The sequence below is a fragment of the Ursus americanus genome, chromosome 9 (assembly GCF_024610735.1).
Source record: "Ursus americanus isolate L20-20 chromosome 9, mUrsAme1.1.p, whole genome shotgun sequence".
Classification (NCBI taxonomy): domain Eukaryota; kingdom Metazoa; phylum Chordata; class Mammalia; order Carnivora; family Ursidae; genus Ursus; species Ursus americanus.
Window position 1 is genome coordinate 18820722 of NC_142135.1, and position 16590 is coordinate 18837311.

Below are 16590 nucleotides of genomic sequence, written 5' to 3' on the forward strand. Positions count from 1 at the left end.
ATCCCTTTCCCCCAGCAATGCATGAGATTTCCGAATGTTCCACACAGTCACCAAGACATGGTATCATCAGTTTTAAAATTGTATCCATTCTAGTGGGTGTTTAGAGGCATCTCATTATGGTTTTAATTTGCCTTCCCTTAATGATTGATAATACTGAACTTCTTTTCATGTGTTTATTGCCATTCCTGTATCTTCTTTTGTGAAATATTTTTTTCAACTCCTTGCCTATTAAAAAAAAAAAATACTTTAGGTAATGTCTTATTATTAAACTGTGAAGGTTCTTTATATATTCTAACTAAAATTCTCATCATCCTATTTTCAGTCATCAAAAAAGTAAACAGGGACTCTGCTGGTTGGTGTCCAAACTAATTTCTCAGAAAGACAGTCTGGAAATATTAAGATCAATCTTAAGACCCATGAATTCCACTCCTAAAAAATTATACTAAGGAAATAATCAGTGATGTATTAGGAAGATTCATTACAGTTTTATTTATAATAGGGAAAAAGTGAGGCTATACATCCAATAATGGGGATTGATTAAACAACTTGTGATTCCTTGGTATTATGCAGTAATTAAAATGATACATGATATAAAATTCATGATACATTGTTAAGTGAAAAGCAGGGTATAAAGTAATACATATATGCATTAAAAATACATACACACATATGGATGACCCCACTTAAAAATATTTTTAACATAATTACATATATATTTTTAAAATATCAACAGTGGTGGGGTGTGTGGGTGGCTCAGTTGGCTAAGCATCCGTCTTCGGCTCAGGTCATGATCTCAGGGTCTTGGGATCCAGCCCAAATCGGACTCCCTGCTCAGCAGGGAGTCTACTTCTCCCTCTCCTTCCCTCCCCCCAACTCATGCTTACTCTCTCTCTCTCTCAAATAAATGAATAAAATGTTTTTAAAAAATATTAACAGTGGTTACATACAGATAGGCAATGTTGGAATTTTTTTTTTAACTCTGTTTTGTATTTTCTGCATTTCCCAGATTTTCTACCATGGGAAAATATCTTGTTTTCTGGCAGTCTCTACTTAGTCATTTTTACTATATCTTATTTTCACAATTTCTGCCCTGCTCCAACAGCAGTGGCTCTGGGGCGGGGGCAAGGGAAGATGGCTACCTGTGCGGATTTTTTACCAATATTTTCTACACCAGGAATCATCCAATTAAGTTATGCTGTTGGGTCACATGAGAAAAGCCACTGGCAATATCTTACTTGAAATTCAGTAATTTAAATAGGCCTAACAACAAAGACATTTACCAAGAAGAAAAGAAATAACATTTTCAATTTATTAAAAATTAAATAACCAAGAGTAAAAATTTAAAAACATATATAAAAATATTAACCTTAAAAATTAAAATAGAGTGAAACTATAAAATAAGTATACAATTAAAAAACACATTAACTGAGCATCCTCAAAACTAAATAAATATTGGATATTTATGAAATTCTTTAGAGATGGAATATCTATTCTTTGAATAAAGTTTGAAATTGGTTTATAATTTTCAAACTAAGGAAGGAAGTAGCAAATAATAGCTCTGCCCAATTTATAATTGTCCAAAGAGAAAGATTCTGTGTTATTTCTTGCTTGTCTTTTCTAACACCCATTCAATCACCTAGAAGGAGAAAAAATATGATATGGTTTACTTCTACTGAAAACACAAGGGACAGAAAAAGATACAATTAAAACTTTAACAGTATGGTAGAAAATTTAAAATAGAAAGTAACACGTCAAAATCCTAAAACACATTTTATCTTAAAAACACATTCTATTTTCTAACTGAAGAAAAGAAAACTGAAGCCGGATTTCTAGTGCAGAGTACAATAGCTGTCCTCACTGGACACAATAAAGCTTCTGCTCTGTTTTCTCACCTTTTTTTGCAATTGTTTTCGAAGGGTCATTAGAAAGAAATTAAACCAAACTTTGAAAACAACTAATCACAATGGATTAATTTTTCCAGCTCTTTGGATTATTTAAAAGAAGTTTCTCTTTCTTAACATCATCTTTAGAAACCCTTTTGTTAACAGAGCAGCCTATTAAGTACTCCTAAATGCTCTGTTTGCATTAGTCTATTTTTAAGTATTTTAAAGAGAGTTCTTACACAGCATATATAATGGCATCGTGGCTACCCTGAAATAAAATAGCAATTTAATTGAATGTCGTTTCCTGCGAGTAATTATTTACCTGTACAGCATTGTTGTTTGCTGCTTTCTTCATTTCTTCAAATAGACCCCTTGAAGTTTTAAGATCCTAAAAATAACAAAATAAAGTGTTTCACAAGTTGTACGTTAAATTACAGAGAACAAGTCATTATTAAATAAACTTGAGATTATCCTAAATCATTCTACAAGTGTCCATGTGACTCAGGAAATACTACGAAAAAAATCAAAGTATTATAATTTAGCTCTACCCCCAAATATCAAGATACTCTAACAACAAAACACACATATGAATATCTGTCATTCCTTTTTTAAAAAAAAAAGATTTTATTTATTTATTTGAGAGAGAGAGAGGAAGAGAGTGTACAAGCAGGGGGATTGGCAGAGGGAGAGGGAGAACCAGGTTCCCTGCATAACAGGGCGTCTGACACGGGGCTCGATCCCAGGACCCTGGGATCATGACCTAAGCCGAAGGCAGATGCTTAACCGCTGAGCCACCCAGATGCTCCAAAACTTCTGTCATTCTAGCCTCGTATTCCCAGCAGCACTGACCAAATCTAAGTCCCATCCTTGATTATGAGTATCCACTACTGCTTTGGTACACAGGAAATGAATATACAGTATTTGTATTATGTTTCAGATAAAATATCTTTTCTCTCTCCTCTTTTTTGGTTACTTTACTCTGCAACAAAAGGAATGACATAGGAAAGGAAAACTGAAATCTCTGCGTTTTAAAAAATATGATTATATCAAATTAGATTACAAAGTAAATTAAAAAAATCTAATCACATTTTAAAAAAGCAGTCCTCTGCCGTCCCTCTAAGTTATGCTTCCCAAGGAGAGAGAACCACTTTCAGTTCTTTCAGCTGTTTCCCTTATTTATACCTTCATGTTTCTAAATAACACGCTTATGCTGCTTTTTGATTTAGCAATTTTAGACAATGATCATTGTTAATCAGTTACAAAGGTATGGACTCAGGTCTCTGAACCCGGCCACCTCCCTCTTCTTCCTCTCAGTAACTGTTGCACCAGTTTTGATCAGTGAATAGTCAGTGTCTGCATTACTATACCTACGTAAATACAGGTCAGTCCTGAGCTAAGTAATGTTATTATAATTATCTTCTCATATTTTGTTTAACCTGTAGGTAAATTATATTTGCTTTAGTTTGCCATGTATCTAATTCTGGGTCCCCCCTGCCGAATGCTGTGATCAACTGTAGCAAACTTGTTTCAAATACTCAAATACACTGGATAATCTCTCAGTTCAGTTTTTCAAAAAATTTGATTTTCATTATTATTCTTATTTTTTCCTTTCTCCCACAGCCTGCTCCGATTTGGTCTAACTGCTCCCTGGATTAGTTCTTATTTCTTGCCTCAGTCCCTGTTCTGCTATCTTCATCCTCTTGCAGATGCTTCCAAAGGGTATACGAATGACAGATTTTTTTCGACTTTTCACTTCTGAAATATCTCTAACGAATCCTCATACCTGATTGAATTTGTGACCGGGTATAACATACTAGGTAAATCAGTTTCCCTCAGATTGGAAGGTACTTTTCCACTGTCTTCTAGCATACAATATAACTTAATGTGGAGAAGTCCAATGCCATTCTGATTCTCAGTTCTTTATATGTAAACTTTCTTTCCTGAGAAGCTTTTGAGAGGTGTTCTCTCATTTCAGGAGGTATGGAATTCAACAATGAGGTAGCTTGTAGAACTGTCATTCACTGGGATCGACAAGCTATGTGCCCTTTCAATCATGGCACTTGTGTTCTTCAGTTCTGGAAAACTGTTAGATTTTTGATATTTTGCTCTCCTTTATTCTCTATTTTTAAAACTTCAATTAGCATATTAGATCTTCTGGATTAGTCCTCCCATTTCCTGATCCTATGTTTCATGTTTTTTGTCATCTGATTCTAATTTCTGGTAACTTTCTTAATCTCAACTATTCAGCCTATTAGATTTATTTTATCGTATTTTTAATTTCAAGGAGCTTTCATGTTTTGTATAGTTTCTGGAAACAGCATCCTGTTCCACCTTTATGGATGCAATTATCTTCTGAGAGAATTATAGTTTTTATGAAGTCTTCTATAGCTTCCTGCCCCTAAGAGATGCCTTCAGTCCTTTACATTTTGGCATCTCTTTTTTGCAAAAGTCTCAAAAGTCTGATGATCCTTGGCAGTCCAATCATACATAAAAATGAAAAATAGATCTTAGTGGAAGCTCTGTCTGGTGACTTTACAAGGCAGGGTTATTAGGAGGCCAATGGGTTTTTCCCCTGTGGCCTTTAATTCTTTTTTCTCCAGAGACCACTTCCTGTACCGTCACAGAGCTGGGGGAAGAGAAGCACAGGCAGTAGACCCCATAGTTACCCCTGTGGGAGAAGGACTTGCAGAGGAATTGCGGGCTCCCTACTTTACTTTGTAGATTTTTATTCAATTCCCCATCTTCTACCTGACACCACACCCCTGCTTTCCATGACACCCGGTGTCTTCAAATCTTAAGCACCTCAGAGACTGTGTCACTTGAAGTGGCTTGATTCTCACTGGCACCCCACTGGGCAGGCATTGAGGTTTGAACTTCTTTAACGCTGTGATACCACACTTCTGTGGGCTTTGTCTTGTTCAACAAGGGACTTAAACATTTTTTTCTCTCTTCTTCTCTTTTTGTACTTTTTTAAAATTTAATTTAATTTTTTTATTTTTTATTTTTTTAAAGATTTTATTTATTTATTTGACAGAGAGAGAGAGACAACCAGCGAGAGAGGGAACACAAGCAGGGGGAGTGGGAGAGGAAGAAGCAGGCTCCTAGTGGAGCAGGGAGCCCGATGTGGGGCTCAATCCCAGGACCCTAGGATCACGCCCTGAGCCGAAGGCAGATGCTTAACGACTGAGCCACTCAGGCGCCCTGTTTTTGTACTTTAATACCATCTTTCTTGAGAGATTTTAGAAAGAAGGCGAATTGAATACATGTGGTCAATCTGTAGGTTTACCAGGAACCCACACAAAACTGTGATTAGAGTCAAAAACTCTTAACTGGAGATAATCTAAAACCATCTAAGTTTTATAGAAGCATCATCTGAGGGGCTGATCTGTCCAGTGTGTCACAACTAGCCGATAATGGACCCAAAATTATAAATGGGGTATTCTGATACCCATTCCAGTTGCCTTTTTACTATATACTAAAATTACTAATTAAACATGGTTTGAAGCTTATTATCAACTTAAGTCAAAGACTTGTTAGGGAAATAATGAGGATACCAGTTAAAATGCAGTTTTCTGTATAGGAAGACAAAAAAATCAAACAAGTCAGATATAAAATATTTTGACTCCAATTTTTCTAACTACATGTAAAAAAAAAATATCTGGAAACAAGTTATAAGCTATCATTGTAAAAAACACTCACTAAACATTACTTTATGTCAAAGAGGAACGTCAGAACATGACTTCAATTTTGCTGTTAGTAGAGAAGACACCGTACCTTCAGATACAACTTGGAGATCTCAAAGAGACGGTGGCTGCATGCAGTGAAACACCCATGAGCCTCAGTAATGCTGTGTTTCTTCAGGGTTTCCGTAACTACCTCTTTCAGTATCTTGAATAGAACACAACATATGACTAATATTTCTTGGAAAAGGTACAAACATATTATTTCATCTTTAGAGTTCAGTTGTGTGAATTACATAAGCATGTAACTATGTGAAAGATAAGTTCATTAGGACAAAACAACTGAAAAAAAAAAAAGAGATCTGGAACAGTTACACGGTCATACATGTCACCAGATATCTGTTAGGAAGAAATGACTGGAATATCTTAAGAGGAATTCGAATCATGAGTTCTGAATCAAAATCTGGGTGTAAAAGCTACACATGTTAGGGATATACATGGGGGTGTACTTATTTTTTACTATGGAAAATTTCAAACACTGGGAAGCAGAACATTTTATAACAAATCCCTATTTTGATAGATCAACCAGTTTCAATGAGGATCAATTTATAGCTAATTTTGTTTCATTTACACCTCTGCCCACTTACCCATTACCCTTCTTATACTGGATTGTTTTAAAGCACATTATAGATACCATTTCATTTTACTCATAAAATTTTAGACATACAGTTTAAATGAAACAAATAAAGGAATTTCTTCCCATGTAGAACTAAGAGACAGGAAATAAATCTTTACCCGTGTGTGTTTCTGTGATCTTGATTCCTTAATTTGCCTTGACGTTTTTGATCCATGCACACTTTTTTGACCTGAACTGGCCTTTGTAGTGACTTTTGGAGTTTCATAGCTTAGAACTGGAAGTGATGGACAAGCCAGAGAGAATGATCGCTCTGCTCGGGGTTTTCTGGATGTCACTGCATCAGGATGATGATTAGTATTGCCACTTGTTTGAGAAAGAAGAGAATCTGAACTTTCAGATTTCACAAGTCTATTGTGGAGAAATATATCAAAAACACAGATTAAGTGAATCAACCATGAGTACATTTTTCTGTCCTAAATGTGACCACTACATCCACTGAAACATAAATCCATGAAAAGCAAACAAAATTTCTTGCTACTACTGCTTTAAATAAGTAATGTCACATCATACTATAAAGTTGCTCTCTTCTTCATGAGTGACTAAAACATACAAAGCAAGGAATAACTAGAATTCTAGCAACAAGCGGTATCGCTGTCGCCCTCCCCAACAATTTGTAATTCCTCACATCAATCAGCTCTGGCACTCCAGGTGGTGAAGTCTGTACATTTAATAATCATCTGTTAAATACTTATACTTTTCTATGAAGATAATTTTGACAAAGACACTGCAACCTATACTTACTATACCTATGCAATTACCTGGGCAAAATAAATAAGTGTTAAATACAATAAAACTATAAAATTGGCTCATATTTCAATCTTTCTAAAATGTTATTTTTCCTTTTATAAGATCGGGTCTCATATCCTTCAATTCTGCTAACCCACAGCCCACAGTGTACTTTCTCTTCTGGAACACATGCCTTTTTATTAGTCACAAGTCACAAATAAGAAATATTATTACAAAATACAGTATCAGAAACCTTAACGGATTTGCTGTTTAGTATTATCACGTATAAAAAGTACCATGAATTTGCAAAGTTGCATAAAAACAATTTAGTTATTCCATATCAGGGAAATAGTATTCTAATATTTTTAACTGCTCAAAAAAAAAGATTTAAAAACCTCATTCTAACAATATTTTAAATTTTTTGAAAGATTTACATACATAAGAATTTAAGAGTTGCTTTAGATGCTAAAGACCTAAATTTGACAAAGGTCCTAAAGATATATAAATTCAACGGAAATGAGGGTGTTTACGAAAACTTCTGTTCCAGTATATGGACATTTCACTTAGCTAGCAAGAAAAGGATCTGGAAAAGTTTCATATAATATTGTGTAGTGTTTAAAGCTATATCTCACAGAAACAATGCTTAAGAGGCCAAGGCAGGCAGAAAGCAGTGCAAGAAGGCAGGAAGAGCCAGCAGGAAAGCTGCCATCCCCAAACACCCTCTTCAATAAAGCAGCTCTGCTACTTAATCTATCGGATCAGATCTCGGGTGTTCCACGGCTTCACAACTTGACAACCCATCGTGCTAATGGACTGTGTATTAGTAAAGAAAGTAAGAAATTGTGTTTTTTCCAAGTCATTTCTTTTTATAACTTATAAGCATAATCATAACTGCTCAAATAAAAACAAAATTCCTGATATGAAGGAATTAATCTATGATTTATGCAGGAAGCTACTTAAAAACAGGAAAGACTAATTTGAAAAAAAAGATTAGGGACTAACACACTTTCTGTCAAGAGACTATTTTTATGCACTTAATAGATCACCTTTTTTGCGGATAAAGGCCGTTCAGATCTTTTGATCTTCTTTTCAATCGGGATACCTCAGTTCGGAGTTCGCTTTGTAACGCTTCTCCATCAGGGACACTTCCAGGCTCTGACAAGACGGCAGGTGATGGAAGAGGGCTCAACACTGTGGGGACCGGAAAACTTTCTCTGGTGCAGGTGGTTTGGGTTTCATAACGGATAAGACGAGACTGAAGTTCAGAAAATCCCCCATCTCTTTCTAATGCTTTTCGGTCATCCAAGCAATATCTAAACAAGAGAAAGACCTTAAAATCACAGGCTCCACGACAGCCACAGGCTTTTCCCTGCCAAGGAAAGAGCAAAACATTTACTCGAAAACCTCTTACTTAACTTTCTAATAATGGTTGGAGGGTTGAGTGAATGGCCAACTTCCCTCACAAGTTCAGTTTTTCTAGCCTGCTAGATGACACGGCAAAAGAATTAAAAATTTGAAGTACGATCTGATTCCTCTTTGACTATTTCTGGGCAACAGATTAAGTTAATCCTCTGGCTTATTTTCAAAATAACAGAGTTGCTGTTTTAATACTCTTTAAATCTCTACCAACCTCCGATCCCTCAGCATGGCTGATGTGTAACAACATGAAATGCTGACTTCTCTTAGAAAGGGCAAGTTTATTTTCAACAAAAAGATGAAAAGGGTATAAAGGTATTCTAACTGGCTCACCAAAAACCGCTCGGAACATTTTGAATTTTTCTTTGAAACTCACTTCCCCCTTACTGCTGATTGACAGATTTTTCTTCAAACACTTCAGCCGTCCCTGTGCATCTGGTTTCTAGCTAAATCTGATTCAAGGAATCAAGGAGATGTTAGCTCAGGGAATGCTTCTGGACTTAAATCCCATGTTGTCAAGTACAACAAATAAGCATATCAGGAAAATCGCCTATGAGATACGTGAACTTGGACAACTCTGCACTTTCTCCTCTGCTACAGCTGCATTAGGGAAACACAAACAGCTTCACAGATGTGATGGGAGGACGAGTAAAATCAAAACCTTTCTCTGTTATCTGTCCTCTTGACTTGTAAAATTCTAAGAGGCTCCCTAAAATCGGAACTTTGGGTCCATAAGCTTTTGGCTCAACTCCCAAGGAGTATATCATTACCCTAATATCTGATTGCCTGGTAGAAGTTTTAGGGACTTTTTCTTTCCCTTGTGACACTTTCATATTTGATTTCTAAGAGCTGGAATCCCTCGATTTAAATTTGGCTCCACCACTGGTGAGCTGTTTGAACTTAGCCAAATCATTTAATTTTATCCGTGCTTCTGCTGGCCTCCTCTGCAAAATGAGATTTATAGCAGTCAGCCCCAAGAGCTACTGTGAGGGTTCCTTACATGTTCCTTGCGGACATGTAGACAGTGCCCGGAATAGAGGTAAGCAAAGCAGTCAATAAATGTATGCTGCTGTTGCTGTTATTATTATTATTATTAGCAGGTTTATATCCTACCAAAGCAAATCTTATAGTGTGCATATTATTTAAAAAGCTGTCCAGGTGGGTTCTAAAGCATAACTAGGACTGAAAAATTATCGATCTAACCCAGCAGTTTAATTTAACAGGGGAGAACACTGAGCTCCTAAGTCAGAATGGGAAGTGGTGACAGAACCCAGGTCTCTCAATTCTGTAACATTCTTGCTCTAGTCTGTTATTTAATAAAACACATTTCATTAAAAACCAGCAGTAACTTTAAGGATTACTGATGAGTCCTATTTCTCTCCTGGGCAACTGACAGAATCAAAAGTAAAATCAAGAACCATGAGTGTCAAGAAAGGTTCTAGGCAAGAGGCAATGTAATGCCTGATGAGCCTATAGAAAATTTTTGAGAAAAAATGATACAGTCTGACTCCAAATGAGTATTTTTTTCTACTCTGAGATTTTGAATCTAACATGCAGATATTTTCCTTCCAGTTTTAACATCTCTTGATCACAGTTGCTCATAATGTCATTCCTTCAACTGAATTATGTGCACTGTGCCTATTGACTTTGCTATTTAAAATGTCTTCAAATGATTATACTATGATCTGGCACTGAAACAAAAAGTACTTTGTAAATAATAAAAGAACCGAAACAGAGAGGCAGGGTGCATATTTGATATTAGTGAAGTAAATATCCATAGTTGGATGAATGACTACACTTCTATATTTTCTTGCAAAACAATAACCAAATGCTTTACGCATCCAAAGAAAGAAAAATACCTTCAAGAAGATGAAGTTATTTTTGTTTGGTAACTACATAATAGGCAAGATATTTCTTAGCACACACCAATGTCAACGAAGGCAGGAGAAACTGCCAGATCTCTTGGAATAGATGAAAGAAATTGGAAACCAACAGGAGGCTGGTGTGGCCACCCATCACAGTTTGACAGCAGAGTTTAATTTGCTGTTAAAGAAAACAGTGAATCTCACAATCAATGGTATCTAACACTCCAGGATAAAATAGATGGAAAAACAAAAAGTCAACAGTGGCGCTATTTCATTTTGCCTTAAGAAAACATTGATTTGCACTTGAATAGTTTATATATTTTTTCCAAATATGCTTTATGTCTGGGTATAGGAAGAGCTCAAGGATTCCAAAGGCTTATAGCAACATGAAGAAGAGAGAACTCTCCTTTCAGCTTCGTAATTACTTTGACATGTCCCAATAGAATTTTGTTTCAAGTAGATTCATTATCTATGTTGAACATAAATAAGACCCCTTTCCCCCTCTCCCACTATATGCTCAAACCTTCTTGAAAAAAGCGTGTTCCTGGATTCACTGAGCTCACCTCCTATAACCTCCTTAGTTTGATCTCAATGTCCCCAGGTTAAGGAGCACAAATTTAGAGTAAAGAAAACGGAGTCACTGAAAGATTTGTTTATAGGGGTAGGTAGTTCCTACTGCTTATCTTAAAGTCTTCAAAGTCTTACTTCAATTGTTTTTCCACACAGACAGAAGTGTAATGTCATTGTGTGTATCGACATGCTGTTCCTTGTTACCGCTGAGGAGTATTGCTTTGTGTACATATGCCAGTTTATCTATTCTGTTGATGTACACCTAGGCTGTTTCCAGTTTGGGGCGATTACAGATAAAACTATGATCTTGTTCAAGACTTCTCGTGGAGTTGTGTTTTCATTTCTCTTAGGAAAATGCCTAGTATTGGAACTTCTGAACAGTACGATCTGAGTATGTTTAGTTTCATGAGAAACTTCCAGATCCTTTTCTGGAGTAGAGATATCACTTTATACTCCCGCAAGCAATGTACTACAGTTCTAACTGTTCCATGTACTCGTCACTATTCGCCAGTCTTCAATTAGAGCCATTTTCGTGACTGTACAGAATTTTATGGATGTATTATAATGTATTTATCCAAGCCCCTATAGTTAAGACATTTCCACTGTTTCCTATTTTAAATAACATCATGGAAAATACCCTTGCATAATAACTTTCAGTGTATACCACTTTTTTTTCCATTAAGCTAAATTAATCAATCTGATGTTATAAACATTTGCATGGGTTTTGGTAAATTACTGAACAGCTCTCCAGACAGGTTGCTGCAATTTATACTCTATGAGCTGGCTTACTCATTTATGTTCCTTCACCACTAACATGATTTCATAAGTGAAAAGCATCCTCACTCTTGTTTCAATTTACATTAAGAATGTAAATTAAAAAGCAAATTTTAAAAAGTTGATAAAAACAACTTGTCATGTGTATCAGTCATTTGTATTTCCTCTTTGGTAAACAATGGTTCAAGATTTTGCCAGCTTTTCCATTGGAGCACTTATTTTACTTTCTTATTTATTTGTAAGCAATCTTTTTTTTTTAAAGATTTTATTTAGTTATTTGTTTGAGAGAGAGAGAAAGCAAGCGAGCGAGGAGGGGGAGGAACAGAGGGCGATCTCAAGTGGACTCCAGTGCTGACTGTGGAGCTGACTCGGGGCTCAATCCATGACCCTGAGACCACATCCCGAGCTGAAATCAAGTCAGACGCTTAGCTGACTGAGCCACCCAGGCGCCCCAGCTTTCTTTAATTATAAAACAAAATACCTTCTCATTTATGTTAAAAAATATTTTCCTCAGCTTAATCCTTAGTTTAAGGATTTCTTTTGTTTCTGTTGATTATTGACATTGCTGTTTTAAAATTAGGACAAATCTATCATTCTTTTCGTTTTTGGTTTCTTCCTCTGTTAGAATAAATTAAAAAAGTCTTCCCTACACTTAGAACAGATTTTCCCCTACATTTTATGCTAGTTCTTTTCTTTCACAGTTTGTCACTTTTAACTCTGAATACATCTGCGATGTATTTTGATATTTGGTGTGAACTGAGAATCATCTTTAATTAATTTATTTTATTTGCATATTTAATCATACTCTCACTACTATCTACTGAATATTTCCTCTTTTGCCCGCTGATTGAAATATTTCCTCTATTAGATCATATTCTTATGTATACTTGCTTTTTTCCTTGGATTTCCTATTTAGTTCCTGTAATTATAATAGTTTTATAATAAAATTTTCTGGTTATATGATAAAATTAATCTCATTCTTTAAGTAAAAGGAAGGAGGCTTCTTACCAGATAAATTATAGAATTATTTCACCCAAAGGTTCAGAGTTGTTAAGAATTATATTAAATATTTACATTTAAAATTAAATGTAAAAATGTAAAAAAATGTAAAAAAAAACTAATTCCTTTAGAATATGGAATCTGTGCATAGGGAAACAAAGCATGTTTCCCCTAAGTAATCAACGTTGCTTTTATGTCCCCTAATATAGGTTATTTGCATTTTTTTCCATTCTACATTTCTTGCAAAAATACTTCTAATATTTATGGTTTTATTGCTATTTTAAATGAGATCTTTTCTCGGAGTGTTTACAATTGGAAATGGCTGGTTTAGAGGTAAACTAGGCTTTTTAATATGTATTTTATCACTAGTCACTTTTCAAATTTACTACTTCTAATAATTTGTGAAGTCTCTTCTCTGCGAAATGAAAAATAAAAACAAAAAAATACTTCTTATGGTCTCCTTTTCAATACTCTTTTAAAAAGTTTATAACTCTTTTAAACTCTCTAGTTTTCCTTATTTTAACTAACCAAAATTACGATTAAAACAAACATTCAGCACAATGGGTGAAAAAGAAAAAAGCAGTGATAGCAGGTATCTTTTTCTTACATCTGACTTTAGTGGGGAATTTAATTCTGATGCTTGAAAATAAAATAACTGAATATTTTGCCTCTAGTGTCAAACTAACATACAAACTCTTTAAATGAAATAAATCTTATTTAAACATAGCAAGGAAACTAAACATTCTTAGACTGACTTGTTGGGTGGCCTTCCATACCTTCCATATTTTCTCCATTGTACCATCATCGTTCCAATGTGCCCAAGCTAGAATCCCTAAAGAAAATCTTGTCATCTTCTTTCTCATCCCCAACTTCTAAATGGTCTAAAGTTCTTTGGATAGCTACAAGTTTGTATTCTCTTTCCTGTTTCCACTGCCTGATAGCATTTTAGTCCTTCAACATCTCCTGCTTGAAATAATTCAACTCAATTTATCAAAAGCCAATGAGATTTCTTTCAATGGCACAAACCCAAGCATATAATCTCATGCTTTAAAAATAAAGGTCTTTTACTTCTCAAAAATAAAGATCATCTCCCTTCCATGTCACTAGTGACCTTCACGACTTCATGATCTGGTCTTATTATAGTATAATATGTTTCTCACTCTTATTCAAAAATAAAAATCTAGGGGCATCTGGGTGGTTCGGTGGGTTAAACAGCTGCCTTCGGCTCAGGTTGGACTCTGGGATCAAGTCCACCATCGGGCTCCCTGCTCAGTGGGGAGTCTGCTTCTCCCTCTGCCCCTTCCCCCTGCTCATGCAAGCTCTCTCTCTCTCTCTCAAATAAATAAAATCTTTAAAAAATAAAAGTAAATAAAAATAAAAAATGAAAAATAAAGGTAAAAATGTAGTTTATCTTCCTAGAATCTGTAACTCTGTACTTTGTTCCTCCCCCAGACATTGCCTTTTCTGCCAGGTACACTCCTCTTCATTCTTTCAAACTTAGTTCAGATTTCCTCTTTGAAACACTCTCAAATAGTTCCTGGCATTTCATTCTTCCATCCACTGGGCAGACATCTGTATTTTAACACTATTTATATTCTACTAAAATCATGTGTTTTCTTCTTTCTCCCCTATAGAGTATATGCTTCTTAAGGGCAGAAATAATTGTCCTTTGTATCTTTAGCCTCTGAGTGAATGATTATCAGTATTTTTAAAGTTTACATGAAATAAAGATTAAGTTTACAAGCCAATCAAAATAGGATGTTTCCGGCAAAATATTTGACAAAATGAATCACCAAGGTCTTGAAAATTTATTATAAAATAGTTTATCACCATCATTGAATTTCTTGTCCTTGTGAAAATGGTAGATGTGCACGTAACCCCAGAACTGCTAATCCCTTTATGTAAGAGAATTCTTTGAAATTTTATTCAAACTGGTCAATTAAAATTCTAGAAAAATTTACACATAATTAATATATTACAAATGGGAACACATTTCATCCAATAGTTTCTGAGTAGTTACAATGTAATTAGTGACCAGGGAATATTAATGTGATCAGCAGTACAAATACACATATATAACATAAGGATGAAAATAATTTTGATTAAAATATCTGGCAATTAGTAACAGAATATTTAAATGCTGTAAAACTGATCGATCATCAAATAACTTTTTTTTTTTTTTACAGTAGAAGACAAATTCTTATTTGTGCACACACTGCTTTGTTTTCTGAGATTTTTTGATATACTTTCTCTTTGGCTTTGTCTCTTTATCATTTTATTACAGATACTCTTCACACTCACATAAGAAAAGCTTCACCAGCAACACCCAGAAGAGTAAAGTGTAAATAAAAACTTACTCAATCCCATGATAATGACACACTGAGGCTTTTTCAAAAGGTAAACCCTGAAGCTTCCGAGGACTAAGTTCCGGTGTCAGAACAAAAGTCTTTTCCCTAAAACAAAAAGTTTTTCATTTGTAGTTAAAGTTTATTTAGTGAAAAATAGAAACTTCAAGAAAGTATCTAAAAAATGAAATCTGACTTCCTTCTCTATAAGTGAATCTTATATGGGATAAAAATTATGTAACACCCGAAAAGCATAAGAAGGAAAACAAACAAGGTTAAGCCTAAGTGGGTTCTGTCACTTACATTTTCTGTGCCTCAAGTTTCTGAAGTTATAATGTTATTTATTTCTTAAAACTATTCTGAGAAATGGATAAATCAAGAATGAAAAATGATTTGTAGTAGAAATTCAAGAAGCAGCATTATTCCTGAAGGATTGTTTTTTTCTTGGTGTAGTGAACTAATGTTTATGCATTTAATTAAGTTCTTTTTTGCAGGGGAATAATTAAAGTCAATTCAAATCTTTTGGTAACAAAAGTATTTACTTCCTACTATAACACATGAAGGAACCAGATTTTTCTTTGCCTGGGAATGTAGTCATCTTGACACCTACTTTAAGAGTTAGCAACTTGTTAAATATCAAAGGATATGGAGACTGCTGACTTCAGTTATGCTTTTGAAGTAGGTTTCCAATCAGCAGGTATGTGAGAACTAATCATATGGTGAGCTTACATAAAATATTCATGCTCAACCCCTTCCACACCCAGACCTGCAGGGGTGTATCAAAATCTCAGGAAGAGAAAGGTCACTGCAATTAGGTTAAGCTCTCCTGGTTATTCTAAGAGGTGCCCACTCCCTCCAACTCCCACCTTTCACTTCCTGAGTGGAGAGGCTCTGTTCCAATGCACTGGATCATGTTCCTGAAGCTCAGAACAGGTTACATGGGAATGGGAGAATAATGCAATGGTGCTTTTACATAGTTAATAGAATGAAATACCAGGGGCCTGAATTCAGAAGACTGGGAAACAGTATACAGAAAGGCAAGCAGATAGTATAGTTCCATGCATAAGTGTGCTCTCACATTTCTCACCCTATAGGTTTAATAATGAAAACTGAAAATCATTGAGGGTACTATACTAAGCATTTGAAATTAGTACATTAAAGTGTAAGGCATATGCTAAGTATGAACCTTAAAAAAGAGAATTTATATTCTAGTACATCCATTTAAAGTGTTCCACAAAAAATAACACTAATTAATTGCAATGACCCCAGTATTTTGAGGACTCACTATTAAAATGAATGATTTCCTGATACAAAACGATTTAGGCACCTAGCATTTCACTTCTCTCCCTTACCACGGTGTCTTCCATTTCTTATTTCAACACTCTCAGCAGCTTCATGTATTTTTCCTTAGATTTACTCACAACCTATTCTTGCTAAGGGAAACATTTTAATAGATATGTACTTTGTCAATGTTTAATTTATCTTTGGTATACACACAGGAGTCATGCCTGCACTCTGTTTAACATTTCAACAGCTCATGACATAGGTAGACATTTTAATAAGGGCCTGCAGGTTCTTGATCCATTGTTAGGAAAGCTCATTCTTCAACTTCAATGTTAATAGAAGATTACTGGA

The 16590-nt window shown here is 35.0% G+C and overlaps 1 protein-coding gene across 2 annotated transcripts in view; it reads right to left on the reverse strand.

Moving 5' to 3' along the window:
* Window positions 1–474: 474 nt before the first annotated feature.
* Window positions 475–16590, reverse strand: part of MTBP (MDM2 binding protein) — a 78077-nt gene continuing 61961 nt past the window's right edge. For both annotated transcript variants that reach the window (XM_045805724.2, XM_045805723.2), the window contains exons 17-22: window positions 14968–15063; window positions 8033–8299; window positions 6359–6608; window positions 5658–5771; window positions 2206–2271; window positions 475–1636 (exon numbers count right to left, since the gene is read on the reverse strand). In XM_045805724.2, coding sequence (XP_045661680.1) covers window positions 1598–1636; window positions 2206–2271; window positions 5658–5771; window positions 6359–6608; window positions 8033–8299; window positions 14968–15063 — 832 coding nt within the window. In that variant the 3' untranslated portion in view covers window positions 475–1597. The remainder of the gene's footprint in view (window positions 1637–2205; window positions 2272–5657; window positions 5772–6358; window positions 6609–8032; window positions 8300–14967; window positions 15064–16590) is intronic.